The 19,060-nt window shown below is 36.7% G+C and overlaps 1 protein-coding gene across 4 annotated transcripts in view; it reads left to right on the top strand.

Annotated features, from left to right (window-relative positions):
• LOC101899557 (transient-receptor-potential-like protein) overlaps positions 1-19,060 on the top strand; it is a 57,449-nt gene that overhangs the window by 13,336 nt on the left and 25,053 nt on the right. For all 4 annotated transcript variants that reach the window (XM_059128885.1, XM_059128883.1, XM_059128886.1 and 1 more), the window contains one exon: positions 7,674-7,816. In XM_059128885.1, coding sequence (XP_058984868.1) covers positions 7,674-7,816 — 143 coding nt within the window. The remainder of the gene's footprint in view (positions 1-7,673; positions 7,817-19,060) is intronic.

The raw sequence follows: 19,060 nt of genomic DNA, 5'->3' as shown, positions 1-19,060 counted from the left end.
TACCCTCCGCCATTTGGAAAGAATTTGGAAATTTTCCAAAAAAAAAAAAAAAAAAAAAAAGAAAAAACTATAAGTAAATAAGAAACCAGTAAAGAAAGTCCTAAAGTCGGTCGGGGTCGACTTTATGATACCCTACACCACTTTGCTAATTTAGTAGAGCTCCGCATGACAATTAAAAGTTTTTATGGGAGAATTCAATCATACACGCTATGATTATAATTATAATTTAAAGTTCAAAGGACTAAATATGCCGAAGCATTTGTATCATTTAAATTCGGAATTGTATTGTCCATTTGGTGCAAAATATATGGGTGCTATATCCAAATCTGAACCGATCTCGATAAAATTTGGCAAAGATATTTCTGAGCTATATATTTCCCTGAATATCGTTGTTACGGAGTGCATATTACGGCTGTGGGTAACAAATATAACAAATCGGATGAACAGTATATATGGGAGCTATTGCTATATCTGAACCGATCTTCACCAAATTTGACATACCAGCTTCTACACTTAATTCGGTCATAAGTGCCAAATTCCATCCCATTTGGACAAATATTAAAAGTTTGGTGCACAATAAAATGTAAATCGGACGAAGTTATATATGGGAGCTATATCCTAATCGGAACCGATCTCGATAAAATTTAGCAAATGTATTTCTGAGCTGCATCTGATTGGAATCAGATCTTGATTTTGTGATTTATTACCTTCGTGGATTTTAAAAATATGACCCTTTGTGGGGGAGGTACCAGATGAAATGCTCCGTTCTCTACCATCTTTATAACAAATCTTGTATTGATGAAAATGTTGAGATGTACCAAATCTGAATGGAATCGGATATTAATTTCGGGTTTCATAAGCTCCATTGATGTTCAAAATGTTGACTCATTGTGGGGGAGGTTCGAGAAGGAGTGGATCATAATATCCCATCTTCACACCAGACCTTGGGTTGATAAAAATATTGTGTTGTGTGTAATTTGAAGACAATCGGACAATTAAATAACATTTTATAAGAATTATAATTATTCAAAATGTTGATCCTTTGTGTAGGAGGTACCACAAAGAGTCGACCGATATTGTCCATTTTCGCCCCTAACCTAGCACTGATGGAAATATTAGGTTTTGCAAAGTTGGAGCAAAATCGACTTATCCTTTTCCTTTTTGCGCAATAAAATATTTTCTTTCTGAAAATGTTGACGATATTGCCCATCTCCGAACTAGATCTATGTTTGACAATAGTATTACGATGTGCCAAGTTTTGACCAAATTGGATAGTCTCTTCGACCATCCAGCCAGACAGACACACGAATGGAAATCGATAAATCGATTCCAAATGTCTTGGAACGGATTTATTTCAAAGAGACCTAGATCTAAAACCGTTATTTCGATGAGGCACGTTATGGCCCTATCAAATGATATATACCTCCTCTAGCCATATGGCTGGGGGTATAACTAGCTATGTGGCTGAAGGTATAATTAAGGACATCCAATCGAAAAATCATGGATATGAAAAAATAAGAAATATTTCGGAAGGATATTCTAATGAAGAAATTTTAGTATTTTTTAAGAAATTTATTAAGATGATATCTTATAAAAATTCGTGAAGAATATCTTAATGAAAAATTGGAGAACTTTTCTTTATTGATTATATTTTCTATTTAAAAGGAAGGGAATGTCTCCGTAAAAAAATCATCCTAATGAAAAATCTTGGAATTTCAGAGGTCCAAGTCCAAAATCAAGAATTTTTAGGAAAATGGTTTCCAGGACATCCGACCAAAAAACAGTGTTGTAAAGATTATCCTGAAGAAAATTCTGGGATTTTTTTTAGTTCTGGCAAAAATCGTGAATTTTTTTAAATTGTATGAAAATATAAAGAATATCATGGAGAAAAATCTAAAATTCTTAGGAAAAAATGAGACTATTCTCCTGATTTTTTTTTAGAAAGACCTTCCAATAAAGCATCCAATATAACTTAACAAAATACTTTGAAGTTCTTTCGGACCAGAAAATGTTGATTTTGGAAAAATATTTTGAAAAGTGACTTTCGTGGAATTATTGATTTTTTTTAGAGAATATCTTTAAGGACCTTCGTATCAACAACCTATGATTTTTTTTAAGAAAATGTTTTGAATATTCCTTTGATGAAGCATCGTAGACTTTTTTTGAGAATATTTTGAAGAATGTCGGAACCAAAATCAAAAATTTTTTAGAGTTTTTTTTGGTGGATAGATGGCCAAAAGAAATTAATTTTTCGACGGATATATTTAACAAAATCATGAAATGCCAAAAAAAAAAATAAATAAAAATAAAAAAATAGCGAATTAAAAACATGGAAGGATATCCTAAATAGGAATGGAATTAAATGAATAATTCTTTGATGAAACATCGTAGAGTTTTTTGAGAAAATTTTGAAGAACGCCGGAACCAAGATTCAAAAAATTTTTAGAGTTTTTCTTCGAGGATAAATGGCCAAAGGAAATCAATTTTTCGACGGATATATTTGACAGAATTGCCAAAAAAAAACAATAAATAAATAAAAAAGCGAATTAAAAACAAGGCAGGATATCCTGAATAGGAATGGAATTGAATGAATAATCCTTTGATGAAACATCATAGAGTTTTTATGAGAATATTTTGGAGAACGTCGGAACCTAGATTCAAAATTTTTTTAAAGTTTTTCTTGGAGGATAAGTGGCCAAAAAAATAATTTTTCGACGGATATATTTAACAGAAAGCATGAATTACCAAAAAAAAAGTAAATAGAAAAAAAAAATAAATAAAAAAAAAACAACTAATGAATTAAAAACATGGAAGGATGTCCCGAATAGGAATGGAATTGGAACACACATTCTGATGAAAAATCTGGCAAATTTTTGAAGAATATTTTGAAGGCATTTGGGCCAAAAATTGTCGGTTTTTTCATATTTTAGCCAAAGTTTGAGCAAAACAAAAATAATATTTAAAACATTTTCTGGTCAAGGACAGGAATCTGCCATTTTTTTGAAGAATATATTGAAGTCATTTCGACCAAAAATCGTGTTTTTTTCATATTTTAGCGAAATTTTGAGCAAAACAGGCAGAATATTTAAAACATTTTCTGGCCAAGACAAGGACATCTTGTCGATTAATCTTGAATTTTTAAGATATTATTTTTTGACTTTATACTTAACAGTTTTTAATTCCTTGAGTGGATTTTTAAAGGACTTATTTCCATGATTTTTTTTAACATAAATAATTATTAAATAATTTAATTTCAAACGTCACGAGCCATGCTTAAATTTTTATGTCAAATTTCCACCCACATTTATGCTATGCCTTATCGTGATTTGCTGTTTTCCATGCAAATTCCTCCTCTATTTTTTCCGGTAACGAATTTTTATCTAACATTTCATTACAAATCAAATTCACATTTCTTCAAATTTAATTACCTTCATTCAGCTCCGTTTTATTTCTAGACATCTCTGCAGACAGACAGACCGACAGCTACTTAGCTAAACGAATTCACCGACTGAATGACTGACATACAAACAGACAGACAGATAAGTGATTTACATATGATTGTTTATCACCACTCACAACATAAATAACATTATCTCAATTTAGAGAGAGAGAGAGGGAGAGAGAGAGGGAGAGAGAGAGGAGGCGACTGAGAAGAGGGTACCTCAGTTGAGTGGATTTATGTTAACGAAGTCCTAAAGTTAAAAAAAGAGGAAAAAAGTGTTTGTGCCTTTTCTTCTGGTTCCTCTTCTTCATTTTCCATCTATCGGAATTTTATGTGTTCTTCTCATAAGGGGCGAGCTGGGTTTTTTCTTGAAAATATTTTTTCTCTGTTTTTTTTTTTTTCTTTTTTATTTAAATCGGATTTAAGATGTAGGTTTCCTTGTTCTTATTCATCTTAAAGTGCTGCTTATATTTTCATGACTCGTTGTTGGGTTAAATGAATGCCATTGCATAAATGATGAAGATGATGATGCAGGGTGTGGGGAGTTATGGAGAGGAAGTGGAAGAGGGAGAGGAAAGAGGATAAGTATCTGATAACTGTTTGTTAAAATGCTTATTAATGTGCCCGTTTTAATGAAGAAAGTGTGGGAAAATACTTAATGAAAGATTTATCTGAGGGACAGTGATTCGGGTAGGGCAAAATTTGGAAGGGAATCATAATTTTTGGATTTTTTTTTTTTCTGAAGAGACTTGGGAGATTTTGGAAAATTTGGAATTTTGGAATTTTTTGAAGGACATCTGGACAAAAAATGTTAGAATTTTAAGAAAACATTTGGAGGATCTTCTTAAAAGGCTCTTAAATAATTTTGTATAATATTTTAAAGAACGCTTGAAGAAAAAATCTCGGATTTCTTAAGAATGCCATTCAAGCACATTATTAAGAGAGCCTTAGATTATTTTTAACATTATTTCTATGGACCTGTGGATCGAAAATTATGGAGCTTTTGAGAAAACCTTTTTTGAAGAATATTTTCAGATCCGAAAATCTTGGAAATTTTGAAGAGCATTCTAAAAAAAAACTTTTGGAATATTTCCAAGGATATCTGGATCAAAAATCTTGGATATTTTTTTAAGAATATTTTGTTGGACGTGGGGTCTGAATATTTTGAAGATTTCAATATAACCTTCTGATAAAATATTTAGACATTTTTTGATGAATATTTTGAGAACCGAAAATCTTGGATCTCTAAAAATTTTTTTTCTGGATACATTCTGACAAAAAATGTTGTAATTTTTTAATGAATATTTTGAGGGATATTCGGACCAAAAGCTCTTTGAAGAATTTTTGAATGAAATTATTAGAGACATTTTTTAGGATTTGTTTTTTTTTTTTTTTTTCAGATAATTCAACAATTTTTTTTTTGAAGGATATATTGAAGGCCTTTTGAATAAAACAATTTTTTGAAAGTGGAATCTGATTCTGAGCAAAATTTTCTCCGAAATTTTTGGATGGTTTTTGTGAAGGATATATTAAAAATAATAATTTCAATTCTCTATTGAAGCACATTCTTATACAAATTTTTGGACTTTTTTAAACATATTTTAAAGGTCATCCAGATTAAGAATTTTAGAGTTGGCAAGAACAATTTTCGAAGGACCTTCTGATGAAAACTGTTGAAATTTTTGAAGAATAGTTGTGAAGGACGCCTGGACCAAAAACCCTTGAGCTTTTTAAGATTAAAATAGATACAAATTCGGATTAACATTTTTGGACGTCTGTAGCAAACATCTTGTATTTTAAAAGACATTTTTCGAGAGACCTTCTCAAGTAAAATGTACGAACTTTTTTGTGAAGGACATTTGGATTAAAAATAATATTTTTTCTCTTGAAGCACATTCTTATGAAAAATGTTGGACTATTTTTTAAAAACAATTTTAAGGACATCCGGACCAAAAGTTGTGAGCTTTATAAGACATTTTTTGAAGGATCTCGGGGCTTTTCTGACATGGACCTTTGGACCAAAAATAATACTTTTATTTCTCTTTTGAAGCACATTTTCATTAAAAAATTAGATTTTTTCAAAATATTTAAAAAAAAAGATAAAATCCGCAACAGAAAATTTTTCGTAGGACCTCCTCAGGAAATTTTTGGTAGGACACCTGGACCAAAAAAAAAAATGTGTTTTTTAAGATTTAAGATGCACATTCTTATGAAAATTTTTGTTTTTTTTTTATTTTGAAAAATATGTTGAACGACCCAAAAAAAAATAATAAATACACACAAAAAACACTACCAAAAATTCGGATTTCTAAAGACATTTAATAATAGAACTTCTGACGAAAAATCTTGGCTTTTTTTTTTTTTAATAATTTGTTGAATTTTTGAATTTTGAATTTTTAAGAAAATTGTATTCTTGAGAAAATTTTTCCAGAGCCTTTTGATAAATAATTTTGGATATTTTTAAGAATATATTGAAGGAAGTCTGAACCAAAAATCTTTTATATTTTTTAAGTAGATTCTTATGAAAAATATTTGGAATTTTTTTATTTATTTATTTTTTTTTTTGTGAATGATGTTTGGACCAAATGAGATATTTTTCTATTAAAACACAAACTGACGAAAAATTTGTTTTTTTTTTTTTTTTAATATTTTAAAAGACCAAAAATTGTGGAGTTTGTAAGAAAACTTTTCGGAAGGACCTTCTCTGGACCCTTCTGGGAAGTTTTTAAAACATATTTTTGCACCAAAAATTATAGAGTTATTTCAAATTTTTTCAACGATATTCTTTTGAGCGTTTTTGAAACTTTTTGAAATATATAAATCTTGACAACTTCCTTCATTGTTTGGAGGGCTTTAGGAGATTTTCTTCTACTATGTCTTGGTCAAAAATCTTGATTTTTTAGGAAGGATGTTCCTTTGGAAAATCATAGATTGAAAAAAATATTTAAAGGACATCTGGACCAAAAATTGTGAAATTTGAAAAAAAATCTACCATAGATAATAAAAAATGTTGAAAAGTTGAAATTTTCAAATGAGAGTAATGTTTAATGTAGGATTTATCTGAAACGTAGTGGAAAGACGTCTGTAGCAAAAATCATGGATTTTTTAAGAAATTTTTCGAGGGACCTTCTGAAAACTTTTTTTGACCAAAAATTGTTGTGTTATTGTAATTTTTTTTAAAGTAAATTTTGAAGGATATTTTCAAGAACATCTGGACTTTAGAATGAAAAGTCCTTATAATTTTTTTGTGAGGTCCTCTAAAGAAAAAGTTTTCAACACGTGATAGGAAATCTGTAGTTAAAATTGTGTGTTTTTTAAGAAGGACCATTCGATGGAAAATCGTAGATTAAAAATGGTCCACGTGGCCGTCTGGACCAAAAATTGTGGAGTTTTAAACTTTAAAGATGATATTTTTAAGAGAAAATAAGATTTATCTGAAAGGACATTCTTATTAAATTATTTCTAAAGTCCTTTTAACGGAACATCGTGTAATTTTAAAGAATATTTTTAAAGTATAGTCTGATTCCAAATGTTGGAATTTTTAAAAACATTTTTAAGGGACCATCGTTCGTAAAATTAAACAAAAATTGAAATTCGTTTGAAATAAATGATATTTTTAAGACATATAATTTCCCTGTAATGTTATGATTTTATATTTTTTTAATAATTTTCATTTATTTATTTCATCCCCTCTCTCCTTCCTGGCCACTGCACTCCTCCGCCCTTTCTCAGAAAAAAAAATATTCAAATAAAAATCTCATTGAATTCTCTGACAGCATCACTTTGCGAAATAAGTTTAACACTTGCTTGTGCTTTACGATTTTTCGGCTTTCTTTCATTTCATTTCGCCTCGTGATGAACATGCTCAGGCTCAAGCCCACTCAGAAGATAGCTTTTTACAATAAAATACCCCAGGTAGTTGCTCTTAAGCAAAAGGTAAAGTGGTAGAGAATGAATACCAAGTAACTGACACATTAAATATTTTGCATAAATACATACACACATACATATGTAAATTTTTTATGAGGTGTGTGTGTGTGATCTTATTTAAGCGACTTTATTTTCTCACACTTCCTTTTCTTTCTGTCTTTTTTTCATGTCTCTTCTTGCCTTCTCCCACAATTTCTGGCCATATCTTATTACATTGGCTTTTCGTGGGATATCCTGACTGGTGGCTGGTGATATCCTTGCTGGCTGTCCTTTCTGTGTTTACTTACAATACCGGAAACAGGTGGCCTCACACACCGTTGGTGCCGGCTCCACCGAAACCCTCAAACATGGTTGTCTGCCAATCGGTTTACCACAACCATTGGAAATGGAAGAGAAGAAATTCCTCCTGGCTGTGGAACGTGGCGATATAGCAAATGTGCGAAGGTAAGTTACATATTGTGTTGTTGTTGTTGTTGCTGCTGCTGTTATTGTTTTGTAATGAAAAGGTGCCACATGTTTGAGGAAAGTTATTTAGTTGCCGAGCTGCAGTAATTATTTGTGTATTACGCCCAGTTGTCGGGGGTAGATAATTTTTAAGTAATTTAAACGCGAGGATTCCCAGAAAGAGAAGAATGGGAAATGGAGTATTTTTATGGCAGAGGAGCTTTTTGAGGCTTTCAATGGAAAGGGAAGATTTTTCTATAAATATTTAAGGGTTTTCTAAAAGGGGACGTTCCTTAGGAGATCTTCTTCTATAGAGAAAAGATCCTTTAAAGGTTATCCTTAGAGGAAGGACCTTAAGAGACCTTCAGCTACAGATTACCTTTAAAGGATTTTCGATTTATAGAATATAATTCTTTTGGCTATGAAAATTCCTTAAGGTTCCTTCCGCTCGTAAAAGCCTATTAGACTGATGCTATAGAAGGTCCCTCAAGGACCTTTCAAATACCCCTTTCAAATACCCCTTTCAAATTCCAAGGCAGAAGGCAGCCGTCTGACTATGACTAATACAGGGTCTTTTGTCCATAGGAGAAGGTTTAAGGGATTCTCTCCATAGGAGAGAATTGATGGGCCTTTTTCTCTTAAAGATCGTTTAAGGATCTTCTCAAGGGGTCTTATACATTTGGGAGTTCACAAAGAGAAGATCTTTGAAAGTCTTTTATAAAGACATTGTTCTGGTTCTTTTGGGAAGGACAAGGTCCCTTGAATGTTTTCTACAGAGAGATGGTCATTTTAACATCTTCTTCAAAGAGAATACCATTTAAGTGCCTTATTCAGGGAGAATGCCTATAGAGGATCGCTCTCGGAGAACCTTTATAGACAAAATACCTTTCAGAGGTGTTCTGTAGACAGAGGAGCTCAAAGAGGTATTCTATAGACAGATAATCTTCCAGTGGCCTTCAAAAGACGTATGACCCTTCAAATATGCCTTTTGCCATCCAAGGGATTTTAAGAGGCCATTTGACATTAGAAGCAGGTTGAAGGACTTTCTGTCCATAGGAGGGGGAGAATTTATGGATATTTTCTTTATTCAAGACATTTAGAGTATCTTCTCTCGACAGATCCCTCACGAGGTCCACTTTTGTTAAATGGATGATCTTTGATCTGCTAAGGGCCTTTAATGGACCTTCTGTTCCAAGACTTTTTAATGATTTTATGTTTATGAGTCCTTAAAGGGACCTTCAGCTACAGATTACCTTTAAAGGTTTTCCGACTTATAGAACACATGTGAATGACCTAATATGATTCTTCTGCCTATGAATGTTCCTTAAGGGTCCTTCCGTTCGTAAAAGCCTTTTAAACGGATGATTTGCTATAGAAGGTCCTTCAAGGACCTTTCAAATACCCTTTTGCCTTCCAAGGGACCTTAAATAAGCCGTCTGACTATGAGAGTCTGATAAAGGGTCTTCTGTCCATAGGAGAAGGTTAAAGGGATTCTCTCCGTAGGAGAGCATTGATGGGCCTTTTTCCCTTAAAGACCGTTTAAGGACCTTCTGAAGGGGTCTTATACCTTTGGGAGTTCTTTGAGAGTCCTTTCGTCCGTAAAAGTCCTTTCTGTCCATAAGGCAACGTTGAAGGGATTCTGCCCATCGAGATTTGATAGGGTTTCCCTTATTAAAAACTCTTCAAGGATCCGACTACAGCAGTCGGTTTAAGGACCTTCTGTGCATAGGGGAACGGTAAAGGCATTCTGACCGTAGGAAAGATTTGATGGGGTTTCCCCTATTAAAGACCCTTTAAGGACCTTTTCTCCATAGATATCTTAATCTCAGACTTTGATTTGTAGAGAACGCTTGAAGGATCTTTAATCTACTAATGGCGTTTAAAGGGCCTTCCGTTCATAGACGTTTTTCAATTGTCTTCTGTAAATAGACTTGTTAAAAGGACCTTCAGCTCATAAAATACCTCCAAAGGATTTTTTGTTCATACAACACCTTTAAAGGATATAGAAAGGCCCTTCTCCCTATGGAAGTTCTTTAAGGGTCCTTCCTTTGTAAAAGTCATTTAAACGGATGCCTTTCTACAAAAGGTGTTTCAAGGCCTTTCAAATGACATTTTTGCCTCCCAAGGGACATTAAACAGACCTTCTGGCTATAGCAGTCGGTTGAAGAATCTTCTGTCCATAGGAGAACGTTGAAGGTATTCTGTCCGTAGGAATGAATTTGTGGGTCTTTTCCCATTTAAAACCACTTGAAGAACCTGAACTGAATAGATCTCCCGAGGGGTTCTCTTTCGTTAAATAGTCTTCAGTTTGTAAAGGGGCTTTCCAATGTCTAATTACATTCAGTTTATAGAGTCCTTAAAAGGACCTTCAGCTATAAAATACCTTGCAAGGATTTTTCTACTTTTAAAACACCTTCAAGGGACCAATTGAGGTCCTTTACCTGAAGGTGTTCCTTAAGGTTGTTTTCGTTCGTAAATGTTTTTTAATCGTATGTCTTTCCAAAGAAGACCCTTCAAGGGCCTTTTGTCTTGCAACAAGCCTTCCGTCTTTAGCAGTCCTTCAAAGGTACTGCTTTATAAAAAATACCTTTCGAGGATTTTTTTTGGGCGTAGAAAAACTTCAAAGGCCCATCTGCCAATAGTAGTCCTTTAATGCGTCATCTGTCAATAAAATATCATAGAAGGACCTTCTGTCCATAGAAGTTATTATTATGATCTTCTGTTGATAGAAGTCCTTAGAAAGACCTTTAGAATATCTTGAAAGGACCTTCTGCGCAAAGTACGCCTTTAATGGACCTAGGAAGAAGCTTCCACTTATTCTTTCCGCTCGAAAAGGTCCTCTTAACGGATGTCTTCCTATAGAAGGTCCTTCGAGTGCCTTTTGTCTATATTTGTCCTTTAAATGAACCTGTGTCCATGGAAGCCCTTCAGTGGGTCTTCTGTTTCCAAGAGTCCTTCAAAGGTTCTTCTTTCTAAAAAAATACTAGTCAAGGACATTTGGTTTATAGAAGACCTTTAACTGCCTCTCTGCAAATATAAGTCCTTTAATGAGTCTTTTGTTTATAGAATACATTTAAAGGACCTTCTGTCCATAGAAGTTTTTCAAGTTGACAGTTTTCTTTAGAAGATCCTATAAGGAGCCCTATGCACATAGGAAACGTTAAAAGGTTCTTTTGCTTACAGAACACCTTTAAAATGACCTTGGAGGGACCTTTAGTCTATAGGAGCCCATTAATGGACCTTCCATACACAAAAGTCCTTTAAAATTGTATATTTTGAACATCCTTTAAGGGGACTTCTGCTCATAGAAAAGGTTAAAGGACTTTTTGCTTACAGAACACCCTTTAAATGGCCTTGGACGGACCTTCTGTCTATAGGAGTCCGTTAATGAACATTCCATCCACAGAAGTCCTTTAAAATTGTATATTTTTATAGAAGATCCTTTAAGGACTTTTTGTCCATAGAGGAACTTTAAATAGTCTTCAGCCAATTGAGGACACTTAAAGGTCATTATGTCTATAGAAGTCCTTTAAGTGGACTTCAGTTTATAGAAGTCACGCAAAGGTCCTTCTTTCAAGGACTTTTCGTTTAGATATGAACTTTTCAATGGTTCTCTGTCAATAGTAGTCCTTCAATGGGCCTTGTGTCTATAGAACATAAAATAGGCTTCTTCCATAAAAAAATCCTTTGACGTCTCTTCTTTCGGTAGAATATCCTTTAAGTGTAGTTTGCCTGAAGAAACCGGACCTTCTGCCCTCATAAGTCCTTCAACAGATATCTACAGGTCCTTCTGTATATAGATATCCTTTAAAATACCACCAGTTCATAAAAGTTCTTCAAACATAGAAGTTCTTCGAAGGACCTTCAGGAGTCTTCAATAGCCAGAAAAACATTCAAGGGTATTTTGACAAAAAATGACCTTTTGAGGTCTGCTACCCACAGAAGTTATTGTAAAGGAAGAAGGTGCTTTAAAGCTCTTCGGTGGAGAAAAGCCTTATGCAGGGTCTTTTGTAAAGAAAGAAGTTTCTTTCATTAAAGCACCTTCTTCTACCCTTCTGTGGGTAAAAGACCTCAAAATGGCTTTTTTTGGTCAAAATACCCTTGAATGTTTTTCTGCCTGTGGAAGACTCCTGAAGATATCCTTTAAAATACCGTCAGATCATAGAAGTTCTTCGAATGACTTTGTTTACAGAAGACCCTGCATTAGGCTTTTGTCCGCCGAAGAGCTTTAAATCACATTATTTCTACACAATAACTTCAAATGGCTTTCTTTTTATAAAAGTCCTTTGGAGGATCGTCTGTGGGTTGGTGCTTTTTTGGTCAAAATACTCCTGAATGGTATTCTGGTGTTGGAAGACCCCTGAAGGTCCTTCGAAGGTCTTTTTCTGTCTCAATTGTCTTTCTACACAATAGCATCAAATTAAATTTTTTTCTATAAAAGTCCTTTAGAGGACCTTCTGTAGGTTGGAGACCTCAAAATGTGATTTTTTTGTCAAAATACCCTTGAATGTTTTTTTCTGGCTATGGAAGACTCCTGACGGTCCTTCGAAGGTCTTTTTCTGTCTCTATGGACTTTCTACACAATAGCATCAAATGATTTTTTTTCTATAAAAGTCCTTTAGAGGTCTCTCTGTTGGTAGAACATCTCAAAAGGTAATTTTTGGGTCAAAATACTCCTGAATGTTATTCTGGTTATGGAAGACCCCTGAAGGTCCTTCGAAGGTCTTTTTCTGTCTCAATTGTCTTTCTACACAATAGCATCAAATGATTTCTTCTATAAAAGTTCTTAAGAGGACCTTCTGTGGGTTGGAGACCTCAAAAGGTCCTTTTTTGGTCAAAATACCCCTGAATGTTTTTCTGGCTATGGAAGACTCCTGAAGGTCCTTCGCAGGTCTTTTTTCAGTCTCAATAGTCAAGTTATGGGTCCTCTCTAAAATGTCCTTCCAAATTCCCTACCCATCCTCGCTGAGAAATTATTTCGAAATTTCCATTTTCTCCCCGCACAAGACTTAGACAAAAAAGCGACTGAGTGTAGAAGGTGTATTGTTCTTGTATTTATTTTGTTGTATTGTGGTTTTTTTTCTTTGCCAACAACACTAACAAACCAGGATGTATCCTCCACAATGTGTGTGCAATAAGGATAAACCACAATAGTGGGCAGGATGCCACAACTACTGGTGGTGGTGCAGAACATTTAAGCTAATGTTTTTCACATTGTTCGCCTAAAGAACAAACACTTTCGTTTTTCCCCCCACTCTCCTCTCGCCGAAAGTATCCTCCGCCAAGTATCATCTTTCAGTCTTCGTTTCTTTTTTCACATTTGGTTGCTGTATCCTGGCAGCAGACAAATGTCTGATGTTATGTTACACGGTTACCCTGGCCGAGCACAAACTTACATCTGTGGGAAAATGGGGGGAGGGGGTTTTGAGGGAAAGGATGTATGTGGTTGCCAGTGTTGTTGTTGTTGTAGCGAACAACAAATTTGTTGTTAATATTGGTATTCAGGTTTTTTTTTATTATTTATTTCGTTGTTGTTACCCTGTTTGGCAGAACAAGAAGGTGTTTATATGTGAAAGTAATTTATCTTTTTTAAACCTCCTCCTTTGCCTCCGCCCACCAACACTTGCTGGTGTCTCTCTGGCATCATGTTTGTGTGAGCGTATGTGTGGGACACACAGAAAAAGCACTTCCCGTTTGACTTCCCGTTTGCCAAATTTGTTCTACAAGGGATTCCAACGTTGCTATTGTTCTTTCCACTCTTTTTTTCCATGGTTTTTTTTTTCTTTTTTTTTTTAATAAATTTTCAATTAATTTTCGCATTTTCTGAAAAATGAATTTAACGCAAAACATGAGAATTTAATCTTTTGCGAGAGCAGAACATGTGAGGAATTATATTTAAATTTTACGAACATTGTTTTGCCATAAATTATGAATTCAATTTAAAAATGACTCCTTAAAGTAGGCAAGGGATTATTGCAGAATATTTGTTGCATTAAATATGCAATAGTTTACATTAAATTTAATGCATTTTCAATCGAGTGTAATTGCTGGTTAGTTGAAGCCTAAATATCGATTTCTAGCGAAATGGGCGGAGTGTTTAGGGCATGAAAAATAGTGGGCGTGGTTGAGTGAAAAACCACAGTGAAAATAATTGAGGAAAATAGTGAAATTTAAAGAGGTTGGTATTTCTATGAGAGACCTTCTGGGCTTCTATGAGAAGGAGAAACCCTGGTTACTGGTCTCCTACGAAGAAGACCAGCTACTGGTCTTCTATGGAGAAGACCAACTATTGGTCTTCTATGGAGAAGACCAACTACTGGTCTTCTATGGAGAAGACCAACTACTGGTCTTCTATGAAGAAGAAGACCAACTACTGGTCTTCTACGAAGAAGAAGACCAACTACTGGTCTTCTATGAAGAAGAAGACCAACTACTGGTCTTCTATGAAGAAGAAGACCAACTACTGGTCTTCTTTGAAGAAGACCAACTACTGGTCTTCTTTGAAGAAGAAGACCAACTACTGGTCTTCTTTGAAGAAGAAGACCAACTACTGGTCTTCTTTGAAGAAGAAGACCAACTACTGGTCTTCTTTGAAGAAGAAGACCAACTACTGGTCTTCTTCTATGGAGAAGACCTACTACTGGTCTTCTATGGAGAAGACCAACTACTGGTCTTCTTCTATGGAGAAGACCTACTACTGGTCTTCTATGGAGAAGACCAACTACTGGTCTTCTATGGAGAAGACCAACTACTGGTCTTCTATGGAGAAGACCAACTACTGGTCTTCTATGGAGAAGACCAACTACTGGTCTTCTATGGAGAAGACCAACTACTGGTCTTCTATAAGAAGACCTTCCGGTCATCTATGAAGAAGACCTTCCGGTCTTCTATGAAGAAGACCTTCCGGTCTTCTATGAAGAAGACCTTCCGGTCTTCTATGAAGAAGACTTTCCAGCTCTTCTATGAGAAGACCTTCCGGTCTTCTATGAAGAAGACCTTCCGGTCTTCTATGAAGAAGACTTTCCAGCTCTTCTATGAGAAGACCTTCCAGCTCTTCTATGAGAAGACCTTCCAGCTCTTCTATGAGAAGACCTTCCAGCTCTTCTATGAGAAGACATTCCAGCTCTTCTATGAGAAGACCTTCCAGCTCTTCTATGAGAAGACCTTCCAGCTCTTCTATGAGAAGACCTTCCAGCTCTTCTATGAGAAGACCTTCCGGTCTTCTATGAAGAAGACCTTCCGGTCTTCTATGAAGAAGACTTTCCAGCTCTTCTATGAGAAGACCTTCCGGTCTTCTATGAAGAAGACCTTCCGGTCTTCTATGAAGAAGACTTTCCAGCTCTTCTATGAGAAGACCTTCCAGCTCTTCTATGAGAAGACCTTCCAGCTCTTCTATGAGAAGACATTCCAGCTCTTCTATGAGAAGACCTTCCAGCTCTTCTATGAGAAGACCTTCCAGCTCTTCTATGAGAAGACCTTCCAGCTCTTCTATGAGAAGACCTTCCAGCTCTTCTATGAGAAGACCTTCCAGCTCTTCTATGAGAAGACCTTCCAGCTCTTCTATGAGAAGACCTTCCAGCTCTTCTATGAGAAGACCTTCCAGCTCTTCTATGAGAAGACCTTCAGCTCTTCTATGAGAAGACCTTCCAGCTCTTCTATGAGAAGACCTTCCAGCTCTTCTATGAGAAGACCTTCCAGCTCTTCTATGAGAAGACCTTCCAGCTCTTCTATGAGAAGACCTTCCAGCTCTTCTATGAGAAGACCTTCCAGCTCTTCTATGAGAAGACCTTCCAGCTCTTCTATGAGAAGACCTTCCAGCTCTTCTATGAGAAGACCTTCCAGCTCTTCTATGAGAAGACCTTCCAGCTCTTCTATGAGAAGACCTTCCAGCTCTTCTATGAGAAGACCTTCCAGCTCTTCTATGAGAAGACCTTCCAGCTCTTCTATGAGAAGACCTTCCAGCTCTTCTATGAGAAGACCTTCCAGCTCTTCTATGAGAAGACCTTCCAGCTCTTCTATGAGAAGACCTTCCAGCTCTTCTATGAGAAGACCTTCCAGCTCTTCTATGAGAAGACCTTCCAGCACTTCTATGAGAAGACCTTCCAGCTCTTCTATGAGAAGACCTTCCAGCTCTTCTATGAGAAGACCTTCCGGCTCTTCTATGAGAAGACCTTCCGGCTCTTCTATGAGAAGACCTTCCGGCTCTTCTGTGAGAAGACCTTCCGGCTCTTCTGTGAGAAGACCCCCAGCTCTTCTATGAGAAGACCTCCAGCTCTTCTATGAGAAGACCTCCAGCTCTTCTATGAGAAGACCCCCATCTCTTCTATGAGAAGACCTCCAGCTCTTTTATGAGAAACCTTTCAGTCCTCCATGAGAACACCTTTCAGTCATCTATGAGAAGATCTTCAGCTCTTCTATGAGAAGAACTTCAGCTCTTCTATGAGAAGACCTTCAGCTCTTCTATGAGAAGACCTTCAGTTCTTCTATGAGAAGACCTTCAGCTCTTCTATGAGAAGACCTTCAGCTCTTCTATGAGAAGACCTTCAGCTCTTCTATGAGAAGACCTTCAGCTCTTCTATGAGAAGACCTTCAGCTCTTCTATGAGAAGACCTTCAGCTCTTCTATGAGAAGACCTTCAGCTCTTCTATGAGAAGACCTTCAGCTCTTCTATGAGAAGACCTTCAGCTCTTCTATGAGAAGACCTTCAGCTCTTCTATGAGAAGACCTTCAGCTCTTCTATGAGAAGACCTTCAGCTCTTCTATGAGAAGACCTTCAGCTCTTCTATGAGAAGACCTTCAGCTCTTCTATGAGAAGACCTTCAGCTCTTCTATGAGAAGACCCTTCAGCTAAGCTCTTCTATGAGAAGACCTTCAGCTCTTCTATGAGAAGACCTTCAGCTCTTCTATGAGAAGACCTTCAGCTCTTCTATGAGAAGACCTTCAGCTCTTCTATGAGAAGACCTTCAGCTCTTCTATGAGAAGACCTTCAGCTCTTCTATGAGAAGACCTTCAGCTCTTCTATGAGAAGACCTTCAGCTCTTCTATGAACAGACCTTCAGCTCTTCTATGAGAAGACCTTCAGCTCTTCTATGAGAAAACCTTCAGCTCTTCTATGAGAAGACCTTCAGCTCTTCTATGAGAAGACCTTCAGCTCTTCTATGAGAAGACCTTCAGCTCTTCTATGAGATGACCTTCAGCTCTTCTATGAGAAGACCTTCAGCTCTTCTATGAGATGACCTTCAGCTCTTCTATGAGAAGACCTTCAGCTCTTCTATGAGAAGACCTTCTGGTCTGCTATGAGAAGACCTTCTTGTCTGCTATGAGAAGACCTTCCAGCTCTTCTATGAGAAGACCTTCCGGTCTTCTATGGGAAGACCTTCCGGTCTTCTATGGGAAGACCTTCAGCTCTTCTAGAGAATACCTTCAGATCTTCTATGAGAAGACGTTCAGCTCTTCTAGAGAAGACCGTTCAGCTCTTCTATGAGAAGACGTTCAGCTCTTCTATGAGAAGACCTTCAGCTCTTCTATGAGAAAACCTTCAGCTCTTCTATGAGAAGACCTCCAGCTCTTCTATGAGAAGACCTCCAGCGCTTCTATGAGAAGACCTCCAGCTCTTCTCTGAGAAGACCTCCAGCTCTTCTATGAGAAGACCTCCAGCTCTTCTATGAGAAGACCTTCAGCTCTTCTATGAGAAGACCTTCAACTCTTCTATGAGAAGACCTTCAGCTCTTCTATGAGAAGACCTCCCAGCTCTTCTATGAGAAGACCTTCCAGCTCTTCTATGAGAAGACCTTCCAGCTCTTCTATGAGAAGACCTTCCAGCTCTTCTATGAGAAGACCTTCCAGCTCTTCTATGAGAAGACCTTCCAGCTCTTCTATGAGAAGACCTTCCAGCTCTTCTATGAGAAGACCTTCCAGCTCTTCTATGAGAAGACCTTCCAGCTCTTCTATGAGAAGACCTTCCAGCTCTTCTATGAGAAGACCTTCCAGCTCTTCTATGAGAAGACCTTCCAGCTCTTCTATGAGAAGACCTTCCAGCTCTTCTATGAGAAGACCTTCCAGCTCTTCTATGAGAAGACCTTCCAGCTCTTCTATGAGAAGACCTTCCAGCTCTTCTATGAGAAGACCTTCCAGCTCTTCTATGAGAAGACCTTCCAGCTCTTCTATGAGAAGACCTTCCAGCTCTTCTATGAGAAGACCTTCCAGCTCTTCTATGAGAAGACCTTCCAGCTCTTCTATGAGAAGACCTTCCAGCTCTTCTATCTTCTATGAGAAGACCTTCCAGCTCTTCTATGAGAAGACCTTCCTAGCTCTTCTATGAGAAGACCTTCCAGCTCTTCTATGAGAAGACCTTCCAGCTCTTCTATGAGAAGACCTTCCAGCTCTTCTATGAGAAGACCTTCCAGCTCTTCTATGAGAAGACCTTCCAGCTCTTCTATGAGAAGACCTTCCAGTTCTTCTATGAGAAGACCTTCCAGCTCTTCTATGAGAAGACCTTCCAGTTCTTCTATGAGAAGACCTTCCAGCTCTTCTATGAGAAGACCTTCCAGCACTTCTATGAGAAGACCTTCCAGCTCTTCTATGAGAAGACCTTCCAGCTCTTCTATGAGAAGACCTTCCAGCTCTTCTATGAGAAGACCTTCCAGCTCTTCTATGAGAAGACCTTCCAGCTCTTCTATGAGAAGACCTTCCAGCTCTTCTATGAGAAGACCTTCCAGCTCTTCTGAAAGAAGACCTTCAGCTCTTCTGAAAAAGACCTTCCAGCTCTTCTATGAGAAGACCTCCAGCTCTTCTAGAAAAGACCTTATTTTCATGAAGAAGAGCTCCTGCTGAGAAGAGAAGCTCTAGCTCTTCTCTAAGAAAAAGGGCTCATGCTCTTCTCTAAGAAAAAGAGCTCTTGCTCTTCTCTGAGAAGAAGACCTCTTGCTCTTCTCTGAGAAGAAGACCTCTTGATCTTCTCTGAGAAGTGGAGTTTCTCCTCTTCTCTGAGAAGAAGAGCTTCCACTCTAGACTGAGAAGAAGAGATCTTGCTCTTCTCTGGGAAGAAGAGCGTGTGCTCTTCTGTGAAGTAGAAGAACTTCTGCTCTGCTCTGAGAAGAAGAGCTTCTGCTCTTCTTTGAAGAAGAAAAGCTTCTGCTCTTCGATAAGGAAGAGACTCTGCTCTTCGATGAATAAAAGCTTCTGCTCTTCTAGAAAAAAGAAGAGCTTCGTCTCCTCTTAGAATTGCTTCTGCTCTTCTATGGA

Source organism: Musca domestica, unplaced genomic scaffold (assembly GCF_030504385.1).
Source record: "Musca domestica strain aabys unplaced genomic scaffold, Musca_domestica.polishedcontigs.V.1.1 58, whole genome shotgun sequence".
Lineage (NCBI taxonomy): Eukaryota > Metazoa > Arthropoda > Insecta > Diptera > Muscidae > Musca > Musca domestica.
Note: the sequence above shows the minus strand (reverse complement) of the source record. Positions and strands in the feature narration are given on the sequence as shown.